At 36.5% G+C, this 22,536-nt stretch overlaps 1 protein-coding gene across 1 annotated transcript in view; it reads left to right on the top strand.

Annotated features, from left to right (window-relative positions):
* The window catches only part of shank3a (SH3 and multiple ankyrin repeat domains 3a), a 385,335-nt gene that overhangs the window by 130,595 nt on the left and 232,204 nt on the right, over positions 1–22,536 (top strand). Inside the window, exons 4-5 of the mRNA XM_066724020.1 lie at positions 6,467–6,670; positions 9,902–9,973. Of these exons, the coding sequence (XP_066580117.1) occupies positions 6,467–6,670; positions 9,902–9,973 (276 nt within the window). The remainder of the gene's footprint in view (positions 1–6,466; positions 6,671–9,901; positions 9,974–22,536) is intronic.

A 22,536-nucleotide genomic window follows, 5' to 3' on the forward strand; every position in this document is an offset into this window, starting at 1 on the left:
TGTTTTCTTGGTGACTATGGTCCCAGCTGCCTTGAGATCATTAACAAGATCCTCCCGTGTAGTTCTGGGCTGATTCCTCACTGTTCTCATGATCATTGAAACTCCACGAGGTGAGATCTTGCATGGAGCCCCAGACCGAGGGAGACTGACAGTTATTTTGTGTTTCTTCCATTTGCGAATAATCGCACCAACTGTTGTCACCTTCTCACCAAGCTGCTTGGTGATGGTCTTGTAGCCCATTCCAGCCTTGTGTAGGTCTACAATCTTGTCCCTGACATCCTTGGACAGCTCTTTGGTCTTGGCCATGGTGGAGAGTTTGGAATCTGATTGATTGCTTCTGTGACAGGTGTCTTTTATACAGGTAACGAGCTGAGATTAGGAGCACTCCCTTTAAGAGAGTGCTCCTAATCTCAGATCGTTACCTGTATAAAAGACACCTGGGAGCCAGAAATCTTGCTGATTGATAGGGGATCAACTACTTATTTCCCTCATTAACATGCAAATCAATTTATAACTTTTTTGAAATGTGTTTTTCTGGATTTTTTTGTTGTTATTCTGTCTCTCACTGTTAAAATACACCTACCATTAAAATTACAGACTGATCATTTCTTTGTCAGTGGTAAAACATACAAAATCAGCAGGGGATCAAATACTTTTTTCCCCTCACTGTATACATTTGCAAGTGATTGTCTGAATGGGGGCACTTCAAACTCGTATGAGTTAGCCTTTGAGATTTCAGTGCTTGGCATGTGAGAGATATTGGAAATGCATGGATAGTTTATCACTCTTAAAGACCAAAGCTAAACAGTCAGTTTGGGTTGCTCAGTGATTACCTTTGCAAACGTTCCAGTAATGCATGTGCCAGTTCTGTCTGTCTAGCCCTGATTAGTGTATTAAATGTGGAATGCAATTCAGAGGAAACCTGACATCAGTGTACTAGTGATGGGAGTTCAGTATGGTAGTGTATCAATGGCTGATTTCTAACCTCTAACTCAAAAAAGGTACAGCTCTATGGACAAATAATGATGAAAGAAAATGGTGTGGAATTTGATGTGGAAGTTATTCAAAATCGGAGAAAAGGATAGAACATGTGGCTATGCATAACCATGTACAGCATGTTTTAAGCTACTGGAAGGAACCTCGGAGCCCTGCCAGTCCTCTTTCTAGACTCAGAGTTTACTATTCAATATCAGCCAGCTTAAATGGTTTACTCCAAGGCCAAAACGAACATTTATGAATTCAGCATAGGAGCACAAATCCATTTCAAAAGCAGCAAATAATTGATACTTACGGTAAGCCAAACACCCTTATTCCAAAAGGCCTCCTTGGCTCAGCACTTTGGGGAAATATATTTAATTGGAAAATAAGACCCCTACACTTGTAGTTATTGTCAGAAAAATAAATAACCTCAAAGCAACACAACCGGGGTACATATACCTCAACAACTGCGCTGGGAATTGATTTAATGAAATTTATGAAATGAACATAAATCTTCTCTCTTTGCTTAATTGATCCACCGATAGTGGGTTAGTGTTTCAATTGAAAGGGCTGACAATGAAACCTGCAAAGTGCAATAACAGATATTGGAACTGACTGCAGACTTCCCCGTTTTTAAAATGAATAAGAGCACCTCTTGTTTTTCACCCCTTATTTAGTTTTAAGTGTTACTTTGTGTGGTTTACAGTTCTGTCTACTGTATTGCGGTGCTGCTGCACTGTAAAGGGAACATGGCATCTCTGTGGATTAGCTCCCATGAAAAATGCATGGATGTAGGAAAGGTATGTTACTCGTGGTGCACAAAGTGAAGGATTCTACTCTCATCTTTATGCAGCTTCAGGCCCTTCATAATATTCCCTCTTCATATTAAACATCTGGGTGAGACTAATTGTTTCCAGTGTTTTTTTATATTTTTTTTAATAAAATTGTGAAAATGGTAAAAGGTGATCATTGTGGAAACAACTCTTAGTTCATACGACATGATGAGTGTATGTGTGTGTATAATATATATATATACACACACATACACTATATATATATAATGTTATTTAGATGTTATGTCAAAGTTTAACAAATATCTGTCTGGTTGTTTTTAATCTGGCGTCACTTGTCCCGGGAATTTAACCTAAAGATACCTGACTTTGGAGAATGGCTGGTGGAAATGAACAGGAACGCTCTTGGATAAATCAGGATGTTAAACTGCTGAAACATGTCAGCATTGTTGTTTGCTGACTTTTGAGACGTGTATGTGCAAAAGTAAAAGTGAACACGGATCTGTGGTTCTCCGCTGTCAGTTATCTCTTTATATATGCAAAGTCTAAAGCACGTGCAGTGAATGCGTTAATGCGAGTGCTGCAAGTTTCACAGGATGTACATTTGTTTTTAATAGTTTCTTCATGTTTAAACAGCACGAAAACACAACACAGATCAGCTACTGTAGGTTAATTAGTTTTGTGAAGATATTTGTCTGTCTAATCTTTGTGTGCGATTCATAATAATGTAATAGGTCGTGTGAAGTTGCAATTATATTAGACATTATTTCACGCAGTTTGTGCAGGAAGAATCTCCTCTCACCCAAACTGCATAGAATGACATCTCTTATACAATTAGACACCTTTCACATGACCTGTTAACTTATAATTTTTGTATTTTGCGTTCATGAAACCTATCCCCCATTAATTCAGTGCAATTAAGATTTTTTTTTCTAGAGCCTCTTATCATGCAAACCGAGACGTAGCTGTTCTTTTGTGCTAGCGTTTGATTTTTAAATATTCAATATTCGTTACTGTTTGTGTTTTAAGCAGTATGCTTGATTATTTCCTAATTCTGTGTACCAGCAAATCTGCACTTTACTGACACATTTTTGTTTGTACATTGGATATATCTGCAGTGTAACAAATGAATCTGATGTTTAAGAATAAGAAGAAAAGGCCTTGTTTTCAGCATAGTTTACATATGAATAATAATGAGTGGTGCTTAATTTTGACATCTATTTGTGCTTTTACTCCCTGCCTTTAAAGCTGTAAAAATAAAATGAGCTTGATTTTATATTAAACAAGTTCAGCATATGATTTTATTCTCTAAAATATAGTAGACCTATAGAGAATTAAATTGCATGATTTATACAGTGATTTTAAGGTTACTGTGGAAAGTGTGAGTGTGAGAGAGAGATGTGGATGATTTTAAAAGAAAACAGAAACCAACATGGCAACTGCACACCTCAGAGAGAACATTTGATAAATGTCTGCTGTAAGTGGCCCTTAAAACTGCTAGTGCTTTTTTCATTCTGTTGTTCTGTTGACTAACTTGATTGATATTTGTGCAAGCTGGGTCAAGCAATAGGTTCCTTCCCAGCACACATTGTCTGGATGTGACTCAGTGCGGGATAATTGAGCTATAATTCACATTTTTATTAATGTTCCCAGACACAATGCGTCTTGTAAGAATGAAATCAGTTGTGTACAACAATAGGTCTACCGAAGGAACCAGAAAAAGGATGGTTGCTCTTACCCTGTGAGGAAATGACAATTTATTAGAACGTAAAATCCAGTAAAATTGAACATCCAATCAGAAAACAATAAAATTTTAATGCGCTGTGACATCATCATCCCTTGCCTCTATGGAATTTCAAATTTTGTTTTCTGATTGGATCTTTGATTTGTTGATCCAGGATCAACAAATTTATGATGACCCTGGAACACGATTCACTCTGGAAAATCACTCATACTTTATACCTACTGGCAATGAAGGTGATTTCTATTAGTTTGTTAACCTTCAGAGGTTTAGGAAATTGTTATAATTGTGTGTGTGCTGGTAAGTGTGTGTACTCACAATACAACATGATAGTGATGTACAAAATAAATCACTTATGAGATGATGAAAGTAATATTTTTCTCCTTAGAAAACCTTTTTATTTACATATTTATAATGGAAACAAACCAGTTTCAGCAGATGACACATTGTACAGTGTTGATTCAAATTAATGAGAGTAATGGCATTCCAGAGCTATCTAGCGTTGATCTGCAGTCGATTCCCAATAGTGCTGAGAAGGACAGGAAGCACAACTGGAATGATAAAAGGTTAATTCCATTCAATAAGATCACCCTGGTTTTGTTCAATTGTTTAATCTCACATCAATCACAGCCCCAGTGTGGCAATTACTTCCCTTCATTACTCTGTGGTCGGTGTTCGTACAGGGCCTGTTTTGGAGAAAGGATCATGAAAGTCACACGTTCTCCCTGTCCTGTATAATTTGGCAAATGTTACTGACTCTGCAATACAAGTGGGTTATAATTGCACTGTTTTATCTTTTGGATTATGTATTCAAATCTCCAGTCATAGAAAGTTATGATATCCACTGAAACTTGATGAAACCGGCTCATACAATCATTCACTACCTTTCTATTATTATTATTATTTGGTATAGCACAGTAAAATTTTACAAATTCAACACATACAGAGATTACTGTGAAGCATGACATAGTAAAATGTGGTTTAACAGACATGTAGAATAAAAGCTAGATGTTTATATACAGTAATACATACAGCAACAACAGTAAACACAGTGAAGGGTTACTACCAAGTTGGCAGAAGCATTATGTCAGCAAAATAGATATCAGGAAAGGCCGCCACAGTTCTAGATGACATGATTTGTTTCATCATGCAAAACAATGGCTTACGTATGCCCTAGCATACACCAAAACAGTGTTCACCAATGTTTCCTTCATTGTGTGCCTTTGTACATGTGACTTTCTCAGCACACATCTTGGAATGCATTTTATAAGTGGTAAAATGTGGGAAGGCAACTTGTACGTGACATAGACATCTTAAACTACAGAGAGGATGATTTGAAACGCACGCAGCCTGTCGCTATTCTGTTACATTTGGCAGTATTATTCTGTAACATGATTGTGTAAATGGCATATTACTATAAGAAACAGGTTTTTTTCCTTATTCTTCCTTTTTTGCCTTTCCTTATAGTTGTTTTTTGAGGTTTTATTTTTAAGGACATTAAGCAAATATAATTCATGGGATTTAGTTTAAAAAAAAAAATGTATGTATGTATATATATATATATATGTGTATATGTATATATAAAACTTAACTGGACTTAACCTGTTCAGAGTTTATTAATAGTACACTAATAGACGAGCAATTTGCTACAGCCACTATGTTGTGGCACAGGCTCCACAATGTGGCTGCTCTATGCAAGTGCTTTACACTCAGATAGACGGAAACAGACGCCCGTCTGAATTAACCAAGCAATGTAATAATGGTAAAGATCCAGTTCTAGTGCAATCCCAGTACATTTAAAGAGAAGGCACATCTTAAAAATGCTTGTGTGTACTTTGTTTCATGTAATATACATTATAATATTATTTATTCTAATCTGTTTTGCAAAACTTCACTTTATACAAGGACACCAGGCAGGGATATCATCAAATTGATTTTATGGTGATTATGTAATGGGAAGGTAATCATTGATAACATTAGTCATCCAATCAATTGTCATATGAACAGTGATACATTAGTGGGCTTTTTTCCATTGCTAAGAAGATTAGAAGCTACACTGAAAGTTGTTAAATTTGTTACACACACACACTGCACAATTTGCAGTCCCCAGGCAAATTAATACTGTAGGCCTACCAGTAATAAAATGCATCATATTAGTCCTTTCTTTTGGTTTCCAGTCACATTATCTTACAAAAATTATTAAATCGTTTTTTCATTTAATGTAGACTATATCCTAAACATTTTTTCCCCAAGAACATCAACAAAATACATGTAACTTGTTCACAAATAATAATTTAAATTTAAAACTAGCTTAACTAATTAAACAATGTATCTATAGCACATACAATTACATCCTACTTGAAAACTGTGTATTTTGTACATTATCAACATTATACAGTAAATGTTGTTATACAGATGTGTATGAGTGAATAAGTAAAACGTGATTTGGGAGACCAAGGGCTAGATTACATAAAACTGTGTATATATATGATATGAAAACATTTTTGGAGAAGCCATGAGCATTTTACAACTCTGTATACTTACAAAATGGTCAGGCAGTAAGAATATCACAGGTATTCAATCTCAGCAGTTGTTAATTTTTCAGTTGTAACTCAAAATGGTGTGTGCAATCTGTCAGGAAAAAACGGTTTGATGTTTTTAGCCATAAAATACTGTTGCATTTGAATTGCATTACTCAGTGTCAGGAGAGAATATGTTTACTTGTGCTCGAAGTAAACACTGTGCTCACCTAGTTCAGGGAAAATCATTGGATAGCATCCAGAGATCTACTTAATTTATATGGAATCATTTATATGGACTCATGTCCTTGCCCAGTTGCAGCCTGCATTATGACAATAATAATAATGAATGTGAGATGTTTTTTTTCCCCCGTGTGTAAGATGCAATAACTGAAGATGAGAAACACTGATTTGCAATCTTTGTTTTTCTCCTCTAGAAATGCTTGAAGTTCAATACAGAGGCCCCAGTGTGGTCCTCTAAGCAGCGGATTTTATGTACTCTGAATCAGAGTCTGAAGGATGTGCTGAATTATGGACTCTTTCAGCCAGCCTACAATGGGAAGGCAGGAAAATTCTTGGACGAGGAGCGACTATTAAAGGAATACCCACTGCCCTCCATTACCCCTGTCCCTTACCTCGAGGTAGGCCACCTATTCTTTCTAAGTTTAGACTCACGCTATCAAGCATTTGCATTGGCTTCCTTTCTGCATTGCCCTTAAACAGGGTAGCTAATTTTCATCATTAATTCCTACCACCTTTCACCTGTCAGTGTCCCTTGTGCTTGTACTGACTAACACCGAGATTGACTTTTCCAAGCATTTTCTGATGAATAGGAACAAAACTGATGTTCTCTGATGAACTTGTTTTTGAAAAAGTGAATTCCAACTCATATAGTGTCCTTTTTCACACAACCCAGTGCAGTTTGAGCATGTCATCTTTGTTCATTCTTCATTGTGTTTTGATTGTATCAAGAGTTGATTCCACAGACGAGTGCCCTTTAATCACTTCCTGTATAGCGACCCACACACAGGAGAGAAAAGCATTACAGTTTTTAATGCCACAGCAGAGGCTTGAAAGAAACAAAATATTTGTAACACGAGAATATACAATCAAATAAAACAAGTTTAATGTATGGGCACAAAAGTGACTATGATTTTGTAAGCCATTTACACACATTATTAGTGGTTTAATCATGAATTATTTAATTTTTTATCATTTTGGTTTCTAATTGCAGACAGTTTATTTTGGGCAGGGGTTTCTATATCAATTCAAAGCATTCACATGAATTAATAAAACCCTTTGCACATATGTATCTGTGTTTTTTCCACCCCAACTATGTAATTTGTAGCTCTCTGCATCAGTTTAAGAAAAGTATTAGATTTTAACGAAGAGGAAGTCATGTGACTCATTATTCAAATGTAATCTGCTGCTTAAAGTGTTCCATTTGAACTGACATTTTTCCCTGTTTATATACATTTAATTATACTTATTTACACATTTAATAATGATATATTAAATTTGCAGCGTTTCATGAGCATTTGTTCATTTGTTAAGTATTTTCACCTCAGGAAGCATTTCTCATTGTATATTTTGATGCATTTTATTGGAACATATGGTTTACAGTATGCAAATAAATGAACACACCTTCCCTTTGCTTTATTTCTACTGTATTATTTAACGGTGATAATGATGATTATTATTTAATTTAAAGTGAGCAGCAGATTAGTAATAACACAATATGTTACAGGCTTGGATCTAATATTCCTTTTATGATTGACAGATAATTGAAGTTGTTATTGTTTTGTGTCTGTAAGTGGTTAGCATTTGCTCTAAATAAGCACTGTGGCATGAAAAACATCAGCACAGAGCTGCCGGGGTTTCCTTCGGGCATTACTTGAACACGGTTATTAATCAGAGGAAATTACTGGAGAATATGGGAATTCCAGACATTGAGGGTGGGGTATTGCTTAAATATGGGCATTGCATTTGATAGGATGATGTGTTTTTAATAACACCTTTTTCCACATTATCCACACAAAATTACCTGGATGACCCATCTGGGAACACAATATTATATATATTATGTATGTTCTATTCCTATTTATGATATATATATATATATATATATATATATATATATATATATATACACATATATACATACATATATATATATATATATATATATATATATATATATCATAAATAGGAATAGAACATACAAAGTTAGTTGAGTTGTATTTTAAGTAGCCATGGAAGGAGTGGAAGGTTCTGGAATGCAGTTGTAGAACGTACAATGGAATGTAATCCCATTTTAAATAAATAAATGCCAAAATAAATGTACTGTTTGCAAAAGATGGCAGGTAATGTACGGCAGGTCTTGAGAGGATGGACTACACCATTGTGTGTATCGATCCCATTTGATCCCATCTTTGCAGTCACATGACATGACACAGGAGGACCTGACCTCTACAAAGACATCGCCGCTGCCCTGCCCCGGGCTTTGATTAAGTGGGAATGAGTGCAAACTCGCATTATGTTCAACTCAGTGCATTCTACTACGATTGTTTTCCACTTTTTAAAACCCACAGAGTCCAGAGTTTATCATTCATCTTTTCTTTGTGTTTTCATTTTTGTTTTTTATTGATGTTTTTTATGATGTGATCTTTCCAGAATGTCATGATAAAATCCCTCTTGATACCATAGAATTTAACTCAGAAGAATACTGCAATTACTTGAAACACTTGATTGCTTATTGCATGACTGCTATACTTACCCTTTCCGTTCCATATGTACCAACTGGAGGATTTCTGGAGCGAGCCACAAGTAATGAAGGTTTACCTGTTGTGCCACAAAGCCTTTTATTGTCTTTTGAGAATAAAGGCTAATGAAGGGAATCAGATTCATTACAGTCGGTAATGAGAATGTTACACACTTGTGAAAGCTTGTGGATTTTGACTGCAATTTCTACAACAGTACATTTGTTTAGTTTGATTTTTACAAATGGCAGATAATGACTGCAGACAATCAGGTTTCATTTATTCATAGAGTTCTGTGTCTGGATGTCTAGAATAAATCACAGGTCTATCTGTCTTCCTGATTTCTATTCTCTTTGTCTGTCTCTGCATTTAACTTTTAATAAGTGCAGTGTACAGAGTACAAGAACACATGAGCTGATTTCCCAAAGTTGCAAAGTGAGTAGTGGCACTACATATGTTTATAAGTTATGTAACATACTTAAAGCTGATCTTCTCACTCACAATCCTTGTAACCCCCCATACATAGATTAAAACTAAAAACTAACATACTTGTAAATAAAACAGTGGGGTCATGCCTAAATATCATGACTAAACCCACATATCAATATTTGATCAACCTCAGGCCCATGGTGTTGCATAGACTAATGTGTTCAGGAAAATAAGACGACAGTTCTGGGGTTAAAAAAATAATATTGAGATAACATTTCAACATTTTCTAATTGGGGTTTTCTATTCTATATACTTTAATTTAGTTTCCCGATTTCTCTTCGGACAGTAAGTGTCTATTAGCATTTAAGTAAGCGATGCAGTAATTTCCTATTTAATTCACCACTGTTGGTCTAATAACTTCTGCATATTCACCAGTCATCCAGAGTTGATGAGAAAAATTGAGTGCAGAGTATTCACTCCATGTGTGGATTTCATTTCGATTTTGCTCATTTTGTGTATTTTGTTTCAACTTCAAATGACTTCCATATATCATTGAAAGATAGGATTTTTGTGTGAATGTTCTTGTATTCTGAATTATAATAATACAGTTTGAGTACTTTTATACCTTTGTTCAAGGGACTTGAAATTTAAAACTTAAGTATTTTTCCTTCTTCTCCCCTCTAGTTTCGTTACAAGAGACGGGTGTATACGCAGAGCCACCTGGATGACAAACAGTTGGCTAAACTTCATACAAAGGTAAAAACAAAAAAAAACACTACAACCTCCTTTTAGTTGTTTCAGCTGTGGTTTACAAATTCTAAGTTTGGGAAATTGATCTCATATGTCCCTTTCATTCAGAATAACGAGCAGGAGGTGTGGGCATGTCTGGCGTCTTTGTCTTCATAGAATATGAACTTTGGCCAAACCAGCTTCCTCCCTGCTGTTGCAGTATTATGGGCATAAAAATACATTTTACCATTTGTGACAATGTGTTCATTTTTCTCAATTTTAAAGAAGCAGTTTCTGTGGGATGTTGAAGTCATTTACACAAATAGAAATCAATACATTGTCTGTTTTGACAGTTACGCACAGTTCCCAGTTACAGTAGGGTGTTCTAAACTTGCCCACTGATATATATAAAAAGGTTTTCTTTCTTTCTCTTTTTCATTCTTTAATTTTCTTTGTCCTTGTGTGAGCTGTGAGGCTTGTTGGTATTATATGGATTATGTTGTGTATGACCTGTTTGCTCTCGCTGGTATTCAGATAGTGATACGTCTGATGTTGTGATGTTGCATTTGCTCAGACTATTGTGACCTGTGCTGTGGTCAGTGTGGCCAAAGTCTGATTTCATCAATTTCTAGATTGAGGTAATTAATCTAGTGGCAGTTTATTACATTGTACATGTACTGGAGTCTATTCTCCGAAGCCAAATGAACAGTGTTGGATTGCATTGCTTTCTGCCACATGAATAAAAGGAAGAGGTGGAGATTCATCAGTTATTTGCAGTATAATCTCTTTTATAGCTTAATTCAACATGAGAGAGGTTTTGTGATTATAGGCAAGTTAAAAGAGAAATAGAGCAATTGACTATATTATAATATCTTACTTTTGACTCCAGCCCTGACCCCTTCAAACACAGAAATGCAATTACATATGAGGCACAAGAAAGAAACCATATTTTAAAATTTAAATACCCTTCACATTTTCTGCAAAAACTGTTACAATAGATCATCTAATTCTAAATCACTCTCTAATATCAAAATTAATGATTTTGTCTTGGACAATTGCATTGAAGAGCTTTGCAAGAGACCATGTCTCTGGCCATGTAGGTAGGCAATTATTTGTATTTCTCAATGCCATTTAATACTTGATGTGGGGATGCAAAGCCATTATGTAAATATATGAGAGAACTAGCATGTTGCATTAAACACTACTCTGCTGACTAGTTTTGAAAACCCTTTATAAGGTGGCACAAGATTCAGCACTACATCCACAAAGATAGATAGATGGAGTCAAAGCGATATGAATTCAATCTTAAAATCTTCATCTCCTCCTTTTTCTCCTGCTGCTGCTTCTTTTCATCTTCTGCTTCTTTCTTATTGGTGGCATGAATTCCAGGCCTTCCCAAGTCGTTTGAACTGCAGATCCTCTGCATCAAGGAGGCTTGTAAACACTGCTAATGAATGGTCTTCGTGATTTGAGTGTTGCATCCAGGTCTTCCAGCCTTTTTCTACTCTATACTTGTCTCTCTTCAACCGAAAGGTCTCCGATCTGAATTGTCATGGTGTTGAATCCGTTGCTGACCATACTGATAATTGTGTGTGCGCACTGTCCAATTTCCTTGCGTGTGAAGTAGGGTAATCAGTCAAGTACTATTCTCAGGATGTCTATAAAAAATGTGTGTGTATGTGTGTGGTGGTGGTGGGTGGGGGACGATACAAATGGGAAGAGACGCTTAGTGGGACTGTGAATGAAGGTTATATGTTTGTAATGTTACATTGTGTTGCGTGACAAGAGAGAATAACAAAGCCTTATTTTATCATTCATAATCTACTATTAACAACTTGACAGTATGCAGCATTGAAATAACAATGTACACAATTTCAGTGCTGTAATGTTTGTTAACAATGCACAGATAATGGCCATACAGACATGGATGGCATTGTGAGGATTTCCTATCTTCTGGATGCATTATGGTTTCTATGGAAACTTCCTTTGACTGTGCATTAGCCAGAGTGTAAGGAATCTACCTTTTTCAGGCTATGAATTACTCTGTACTCTTTCACACTACTGATTACCTTGCATTCGACTAGACATAATAACAATCAATACATGTTATTAATGTATTTATATCTTTCCATGTTACTGAAAATCGACTGGAGGAGCTGTTGCTCAAATGTGTAATACATGTAACATAAAAGAAGTGAATACATAGAAGGTGTTGGAGAGGAGTAGTTTGTTGTGTAGGGCTGGAGACAATGGCTGCAGATGGAGAAAGTGCTTTGTGTTGTGTTGCAGTAGTGACACAGCCAGAGCTGCACTCGGAGTCGTAACCTTGCTGCTGCAGTACAACAAGGTTATTGCTCTAATGCTCTCCCCTCCATGTTAATTACCTTGGAACTGTGTAACCCCATATACTGTGTCAGTTAATGGTTTCATACGCACACTGCACCTTCATCTGACAAGGTTTTACGCACTCACATATAATGGGTTTCATAATTACATTGTATTAAAAAGAAACTCAGTAGGTCAACATTTTTTATTTATTTCTATTTAATGTACTTAGTGGTTTAATGAATATAAATAAATGCTGTGTGCTCAGTAAATGTGTGAATAGATCATACACACAGATGTATTGAAAGTACAGACTATACAAAGGTGTGTGCGCACGTGCATGCCATTGTCTTCCAAAGGGACTATTTCAAATCACTCTCAGTACTCCTGGGCTTTTTTTTTTAAATTTGGTACAAGAATAGCCACAGATTGTAATGAAAACACAAATCTAAAACTTAACCAAGGGTGCAAAAATCCTTCTGGGACAATAGTGTGACTATTGCTCAAAGCAGAACCTTTTTTTCCCATGACATGAAGGTAACCCAAAGCCAAAACTGTCTCACTTACAGCTACAGGCTGTAGCTTTTGAAATGGAGGACTTTTCTTTGTTTTTCCTGATTATTCTTGTTATTTCTGGTAGGGCTAATATTTAAGAGACATAACCTCCTTAAGCAGTTAGGAAATATTTTTCTTCCTTTCTGCTTCCAGATATGCTTTCCCTGAGAGATGAGGTGTTGCATTCACACCAAAAAGGCATCTCTTTACTTATCAGTGCTGCAAATTAATCCGTACCTGGACAGGAACAATTAGTCATTCAGACATTGCTGTCTGTGCTGCTCTTTTGAACTGAATTATTAGTTTTACTTCTGTGAGATATGAGTGAACTAAAAACTAATGAAACATTAGCTATCATAATCAGCCCATTCCTGGATGAGGGTCTTCCCAAGATGTTTCCATTTGTTTTGATCTATATCCATGTCATGCCTGCAAAGTTTTATGTGGTCGTCTTCTAGGTATTTTTAAATCTCTTGGGATCCATTCCACCTTGTTATTCCAAGCATACATCTTTCCATGCAGCTTTGTGTCTTCCTCAGTTTCTGTATCATTTCTGCATTAAGTGACCAGGTTTCACAGTCATAAGTGAATGCTAGTAGTATGCTTTGATCAAATACCTTTCTCTTCAGTTAAATTGGTAAATTTCCATTCCAGAGTGTACCGTTTCTTCCAAATGCACAAACTTTAATTCTTTTTTATGTCTTCCATAATATCTCCGTCTGCACTTACTTGTTGTCCAAGGTAGACATAACATTTCGAGTATCTGTCGATTTAAATCTAAGATTTAACAAAGCTGTTGAACATGACTTATATTCTCTGCATCTTTCCAATACTTCTCAACTTATATATGACGCATCGTGTTATATCCACTTCTGAATCCTGCTTGTTGTCTTGGTTGTGCAAAGTCAAGGGTGTCTTGAAGGCGATGTGTTAATACCGTTGTAAATACTTAGTATAAGAATGGGAAGTAGACTAATGGGCCTATAGTTCTTCAGATCTTCTTTGTCTTTTTTAATAAAATTATGAATTAAAAACTTTTTGTACAGGAACCACAGTATAAACCATTAATGACAAAGGGACTTCATTTTGCAGCATGTATGTTGGTATGGCAAGATAAATTGTCATTTAGAGATCTCTCGAAATACAATTTCATAGGCCTATATCTTAAATTGAATAGCAGATATCTCAAACTAACTCCATCGCAAAATCAATTCCAGAGATCGCAAATGAACACCAATATCAAGAAATCTTAAGTTGACTTCCTTCCATTTCAAGGTGTATCAAATATAAAAGGAAGTCCATACAAAACATACAGCATTTTAATAGGAAGTCATTTTTAGATATCTTAAAATGACTTCCAATTCATTTGTAATGCAGTTTGAGAAATCTTGAATTGTATTTTCAAGATATCTCTAATTGACATTTTGGCTTGCCATAATGTCGGTACTATAGATGTTTTTTTCAATTCTATGTTAAGGGGGTTTAATTATAACTAGGAATACTTGTATTATTCTGATTTATATTAACAATGCCAGCTTTTTAGATCATTCCATTCCCACATAAGAAAGCTTTATAAATGCTTTCTATTTGTTGTTTTGTCTTCTGTTAGATATGCCAGCTTTTGACTAGGATGTTCATATTTATATATAAATGCATATAAATTCTTTATAACATCTGCAACAGGGCTATCCTAAAAAATCAACAGGGCAACACCCACAGTGCAAAAGTTGCCAATCATATACATGTGTACAAATATGCAGTTGTGAAATTGTATATTTATATTTCCTGTACTTAAGAGAAACACCTACAATACAAATAAACAAAACAATAGACAATGACAAGTAGGACCCTGCTGTATGATTGTGCAAGAGAAACATTGTCATAGGTTTGTTTCCTGGGGATGTGTATAGTTTCATTGTGTCCACCATGGGACTGTCCTAATGTCAGTCAATTAGGAAGCCCAGCTTGGACAAGATGAAAAGCATGTGTTAGATAGGTAATTGAACAGTTCTAAATCATTACACTATGTAGCTACAAAGTTCATGTATGTGTGAGTCAGGGGAGGGGTCTCAGAGGCAGCATGGGATCTTCATGTGTCTGATAAAATGTAAAGCGTCAGTGTTTTGGGAACTCGTTACACATTTAAAAAATAAAAAAATCCACCTTTTGTTCTTCATTGCATGGGCCATACATGGATTACACTGTTTATCGTTCTATTCTTAATTTTGAAGTTTTATTTAAATAAGTATTTCTGTGATTTTAAAATTCCCTTGGTGTCTGCCCTTAATTAATTTTAGCTTTTTTTTTTTTCTTTTCTTTCTTCAATACCCATGTGCTACAGACCCGCTGTGCTTTCATGATTAGAACTCGGGGTGATTGGTTTCCACACAAAGGATAATACCCATATCTAGCTATGCAATAACAACAAATACTGTGTATCAGTATCTACAGCCATGAAAAGATGTACTTGTTCATTAATGTTGCTTTTTAAAGGCTATTTTCATCATGTTCGGGCAAAGGGCAAAGTAGGAAGAAGCCTATCCTTTAATCCGGTCAATGGAGGCTGGTCTTATGCAGGCCTGTGTCTTTTACAATGCCAAATGATTGTATGCTGATCTCTGATGCAGAATTAACAAACACTCCCCAAACAGTGTGGTTTTTATGCCTGGAAGCAGACCCTCTCTTTTTTTTGAGAGCTAATCCTCTTATCTTATTGACATACTGTTTTTAATTTACTTTATTGACTGCCTTTATTGGGCATCATACGATTTGCTAACCCCCTTTCAGAAAGTGGAAAGCGCCATTGAATGGCATCTGTTCAGGTCAAGCATTAGCCTACTTTAATGGTACTCTATGCCCTGCTTGCTCTTCAGTGAGGGGAAAATTGATGCAGCATTTTTTTTGTATTTCCTTTTTTTCCTTTCCTTTTTTTTTTTTATCCGGGAGGACTGGGGTGGAAAAACTCCGCTAGCGAGTCACCCCCTTGAGATGGAGAACATGTGATCACGTGGTGGGAAAAAGATGTCTTTATTCTGCCGGGACAAAGGGTGTACAGTTCGTGAACATCTGATCTTAATGCAGAAATCAGCCCTTTTTAGTATATTATGAGCAGCATCCTGCAGTCGCACTGTGTGGTTAAAAACTGCATTGGAGGAGCCAGTTTTGTAGAACTTGTACAAAACTGTACAAAAACATCACCTGATAGTGACAATAAAATGATTTACAAATTGAATGAAGGGAATAAAGCAGTGACTTTGTGGAGCATTTAAGTTGCTTGACGACAGTAAATGTATACACACTTAAATAATGATGAGGGAATGAGACAAGTTGGCAACCTCCCATAGCAATTTTGCACAGTGCAGGCTGCTGAGGCTTATTAATGCACTATTTGGTAATGTAGCTTACATCATGTTTTGAGTCCTCAGTGTTAGATCATTAAACGCTAAAGGGCACAGCATTTGTACTAGACAATGAAGGATGCGTAAACAGTGACAACGAATCTTTAATATTCCACAGCACTATTTTTTGAATTTGACATCGGAAAAAAAACTAGACCAACACAGAATGGGAATCTGTAGTGGAACTTTATTATTTTTATTTGTTTTTGTTGTTGTTCTGCTTTGATACAATGGCAAATTACTTTAGCTGACCTTGTCAACAATAATATGCAGATACGCGTCTAATTTCGGTGCTGTGTCTGCATAATGGCCGTGACTTCTGGTTACATGTATTCCGTGTTGTTTGCCTGCTTATTTACCGTCTCTCTGCATTTTTCATTATTGCAGAAGGAGACACCAGCCTGTACCCAATCAAAGCTACAAATGCAAATCACAGAGCATTACATAGCCTGTCATTATTAACAAATGCATGGTTTTATAATTATCTGGATTATTAGTATTAGTATTGTATTAGTATTATAGTCTTGTTAGTTTTAAAAGCTACTGATTTATCTATTGAATTCAAAATAAGACTTACAGTATGACTGAGACTTGCTGTTTGCTTGTTTTGAAGCTAAGCTGTGACGTTACAGCCGCACAGTAATAATAAATGCAATATTGAGGATGTACTCTTAATAGCGCTGTGGATTTATTTGCCTCTATGTGATTGCCTTATAATAATTTCCCTGAGATAAAACTATGGCAGTAACAGCTTTTATTACCCAGTAAAGCCTATTGTGTAGACATATGATAAATGACTAATTGAAATACAACAATTGTCTGACCTCTCTGTTAGAAACGCACTCCACTAAAGCATTAAGATAAGAATCATTGAAGTTTTTAGTTTTTGATGGGAAAACTGTGATGGCAGAACTATCTGATCTGTTTGTCCTTCTGTTTACCTAATGCTAATTCCTTGTGGAAAGTATTCTGTATATAATTCTAACTATAATTATAAAACTATAATTCAGCAATACAAAACCTACTGCATTGACACAGTGAGTTATTAATGAAATTCAGTGCTTAATATATACAGGATCTGTGACCTTTTTATTAATGCATAAAGCTACTGTGCGATGGTGCTTTTTATTCATAACATTACTTACTGCCTATCTGTGTTGGTATTCATCCATCTATGTACAACATTTTTTTAATTATTTAAGAAAATCATGTTCATCTAACCATCCATCTCCTTGCTTATCAATCCACCCAACCATATTGGAGGTATATATAAGTATGCCGCTGTGAGAATTGGAAATGTTTGCCTGGGATCAGCTCGGTTTTCTTGGTGCAGTGAATATGTATTGTCAGATTTAGCAGATGGGTTGCATGAGGCATAATAGATTGCTTTTTGAATGATTAAGTGACAACAAAGATTCTGATCTTGATTTACAGTAGACAATAGTTCTTAGTCGATAGGTGTTAATAATAAAACCCAGCTGCAGTAGTCTTTTTATTTTATTTATATAGGTTTTTTTTTTTTTTTGGAGACTGCCAGCACCAACACACAAGGATACACATGGACCTGCATGCAGAGTCACTCACACAGAGACGCACGCTCTCTCTCCCTCCCTCTCTCTCTCTCACACACACACACAAACCAAGGAGCTCAGGGAGGCAGGGAGACACATAATGCAGGCTCATTCGCGCAACAAACACATTATTAAAACATTATCAAACAGGGTACGGGACGTGTAAAAGACAGGCACACACACACACACACACACACACACACACACGAATACCTGACTACACACGGCGAGATACTCAATGCACAAGCCTCGCCTGCCACTTCCATCCAGCTGTTTTCAATCATCCGCTGGGGAGTTCCACCTGAATCCCGCCTCCTCTGAGCAGCTGCCCGCCTGCCCCCAGCCAGCAGGCAGATAACTCAGCCCTTCTCTGTGCGCCGGGGTGTGATGCCGAGTGAGTGACAGCCCCGAAGAACTCAGCCAGCTGAGTGGAATCCGAATGTTGTCTCAGTGTAACAAATGGACAAAAGGGGGGAACGTGCTGCTGCCGGCTAGGAAGGGTCTGTGTGTTTGAGCAGCCTCTCGAAGCGCCCCCCCCCGCCCCTCCCCTCTCCAGCTCTCCGGCGGTCTCCTGCAAAGCTGCACCCCTCTGTCCCTGGCTGTGCTGCTGTGGTGAGAGGGGGGGAGACCGTGCCATGTGGACGATGTTTTGGCCCGGGGATTTCTGCGAGTGCCAAGCCTGATCAGAGATGGGTTCTGCTTTAGGAAGGAGAGAGGCTCTGGAAAAAAGAGGCAAAAAGGCGCAAAAAGACAAGAAATCCAAAATTAATAGTAAGGTATCCCACTTTCTTGTTTTGTTTGTTTTTGTCTTTTGCTTTTCTTTCACAGTGCATCTTTTTTATTGTCGTCTTTTTTTGTTATTTGTTCAAGGTTCATTTGAAAGGAACTCCTCTGGAATGAAAATGATTACTGCTCTCCATCAAGGAGATGAGTTCTCCAAAGCTGTCAGTTAGCAGGTTTTATAGTTCTGCATTAGCCAGAGCCTGCCTTGTGATTCTCTCCTCACTGTTTGTTTTTCTGATTTATTTGCTTTACCCAACTGCACTGGAAGGGGTTTATTTGTATTTGATTAGCATGCAAAGTATATATTTAAAGTTGTAGTATGTGCTAGTGGGCTCACAGTCGATGCATCTGTATTTGCAGGCAGGTATTTAGATTGCAGGCTAGTCGGTTTTGTGCTGTTGATGTCATACAGACAGGTGAAATATTTCTGCTTTGGAAACTTTGACACGTGATTCGGTGCAATTATCACATCCAATCTGCAAATAATACGTTAAAATAGTGCATTTTCATCTGTTAGGAGTTAAATACATTTACTGCAACTGTTGTTCAAGGCTGAGTGTTCTGAATACAAATAACCCATTTGTTAGATCATATTTTGTCTACTATAAGTCTTTCATCTAATTGTACTATTAGGATTGTGTACTTAGGGAAATTTAGAGCTCTTCACATTTTTTCACATCCCCTAGATCCCAACAATCTCCAAAACTAAAAACTGAGTTGATACAAATTACAGTTAATACCAAACTTATACCAGCATCTGCATGTGCTGAAAATGTGCATGGCATAGAATGTGGTGTCATTTTCTCTGGAGTTTGTGACAGTGTTTGCCTGAAATAGTACATTCATAACATTCTAGAAGCATTTCTATCGCATTATTCCTATCCAAAAATAAGAAAGGTGTACCTAACAATTCTCGAAATGTTGACAATTTCAGTTCTGCAGGGCTTCTACAGTGTGCAATAGAATTAAACAAAACACCATGTTTCACCATTAAAAATGTAAAGGATGTTATGTCCCTACGTTGAATACAGCAGCTCAGATCTGCACGCAGACTCACCACCTGCACTGGCAGTCAGAATTATGGGTTCAGATGTAAATCTTAGGAAGTAAAACTGTATAAACTATTGGCTTATGCAAATGCTAATTAACCATTTTAGAAGGTATAACAAAATATATTTTAATAGCGTTTCCTTTAGATGCACCTAAGAAACAATTAGTCCTTGCAGGGCAGTATGATGAATTATCTTGGCTTCAAGAAAGGATATTAAATGTAATTTGACTTGCTGCAGGTCAATATTAATTAAAAAGAAAAACCTCACTTAAAAAGTTAATTGCTTTGTTGAATCGGACTCTGACACCTGTTAACTGCAGTGCTGGTCTGGGACTTCATGTATTAAATATGACATCTTTCAAATAATGAGCTTTTTATCAATTTAACTGCAGTCAAAGATTCTATGTAGTAGAATAGTATTTATCCTTTGAATCCTTCTGTTGTGGATTGTTTTTCATTAATACAAAGAGAAAACAATGATTTAATCTGACCTTCAATTTTGTCAAAACGTATATGTGATTTTCAAGTCTCCAACAGTCCTGAGAGACCTGCAGGCTCCCCCGCCCCCCCCACACACACATACACAGAGAACATTATTAAGTGCTGAGGGGTTTGGATAGTTAACAGGTACAAATGAACAACTGAGAGATACTATTTGTTCAAAGAAGGATGGTGTTATATCATTGTAGAAAATAAACATTGAGAGCTAGCTGTAATATAATGACTGTCAATGTAGTCATGATTTGGAAAGGAAACTGTAAGACAAGACGATGTTTTACTAGCCGATGAGGAATGCACAACACAATCAATAGATGGGAAAAAATGGTAGCTATGCAAACAAAAAAGTCAGCACTCAATTTGCCAAATGTCAAATCTTTTCACATCAAAGGGAATCAATTGAGACCAACTTTAAGTGCTGCAGCCCAAAAATATAGGTTTGGGTGAGGAATGCTATACAGATATGGACATAAACTCAGTTTCAGTGGGGAAAAAAATATATATATATATGTATATATATATATATAAAAAAGTTTTGTAGTGCCTACAGTAAATCATAAACAAGTTAACCTGACATTGTGAGCTGTTTTGCACAATCATAAGCAGAAATACAACATGCATTTATATAGGAACATAATCCTTTCTTTCATTGTTAAACTACAAAGAATGTGACTTTTTCCATATGATAACTCTAAACACACACCGGAGTACACATAGTACATAGTCATAGTTCACCGGAGGAAAAAGAACAATGGATCCTGAAATGAATGCCCTGGCCTCGACAGTCACCTTAACTACAGTTCACTTTTATAGTATGAGCTTGTAGGATAGGATATGATTCACACACAATTGAAAAACAAGAAACGAAAAAATTGCTTAAGTAATGTGTGGGTATTTGCAAACAAGAGGGATCTTTTTGAGACAAAATTTTGTATCAAGAGTAATCAATCACTGTTACATTTTCTATTGTCATTCAAATCATTTCCTTATCCTGATTATTCCTTGTTGAGGAAGAATTGCAGCTCTGAACTTCACAAGCGCCACTTCTGGCTTTATTAAATCTAAAATATTTGGAGCTGCGATCAAGGAGAAGACGTGCTCTGCAGGTGTGTCTTCTGAAATGTGCAGATAGCGAAAAAGCCACCGTAAGCCAATCGCATCAGTGGTTATTTAAGATAAAACAGAGGATAGGAGCCGCATGAGGTCTCCGCAGGAGACTGCATAGATGTAAATAAAATAATTTACCAACCCACTAATAACTTACTACAGGCCTGAACTCGAATGCAATTATATTTATAAATAGAAGAAATTAGCATCTAAGGATAAGTAGTGTCTGATGGGAGGGAATCTTTTTTTTTACCGTGAACACGTGAATGCATATAATGGTCTAGTTTTTGCTTCAATGAGGTATTGAAATGTTATACATGGCATTAATAATCATAATAATACAAACAATAATTGTAAAAATAAAAATGTGACACATTATAAAGGAAGAATAATGCATATAGAGCATAAGCCATTTTCCTGTAAATGTCGTCCAGATCACTCCATATGCTTTACCTCAAGTACTTATGTGAAGGCGTTGATGTAAATGTTATGGGAAGGAATTATAAACCTTACCTCATAGCTCTTATAGTGCAATTACAGATTATGGCATGGAAGAGGGGTCAGGCAGATTATAAGTAAGTAGGTTGGGTGTAGGTGTGTGTGGGGGAGTGTCAGATATAATTAATATGAATATTAATTATATACATTTCTATGCTCCCCCTGGAATAAAGTCAAGCTTCAGAACCGTCTACAATCCCTACAAAAGAATAAATGAAAGAGGAAAAAATTCCTGAATTAAAATAATAGCAAAAACTAAAATGAACAAAAGCATAATTTGACGTATCGAAACAAAACGGTAACGGTAAATAAATTTTCTTTTACATTTTGGCATAACCAAAGCTTTTAAACAACTCCGAAGTTATGTACAATATGAGGAGCTGCGAGAGCATTTGCAGGTTGTTTTCTCGCAGGAATTGTCTTGTTTTAATTGTGGCCACTCCCACAGCATTGTTGTGCGAAACAAGATCTGTGAGACGCTGCTTTGGCTCCACAGATCCTTTTGGATTTGAGACCACGGATGTTTAGGAGGCCGAATCCATTTACAGTAATGCCGCTAATGCTCCGTAAAGCGAGTCACACCGTGATTGAGTCAGGGCCCTAGTCATTGAAGAGGATGTTCAGTGGACATTGTCTTACTGTAGCTTACTGTTTCAATACTGTAGATACTGAAGGTGATACAGGTTGTGTCAATTGGACAGGGGCACAAACAGGAGGTTATTACCTAGCTGGCACTGAGGCCATCCTGCAGAAAACTGGTCTCTAAATATGCTTTAAACTCCTGTCACTCAGATCTATAGGCAG

The sequence above is a fragment of the Amia ocellicauda genome, chromosome 15 (assembly GCF_036373705.1).
Source record: "Amia ocellicauda isolate fAmiCal2 chromosome 15, fAmiCal2.hap1, whole genome shotgun sequence".
NCBI lineage: Eukaryota > Metazoa > Chordata > Actinopteri > Amiiformes > Amiidae > Amia > Amia ocellicauda.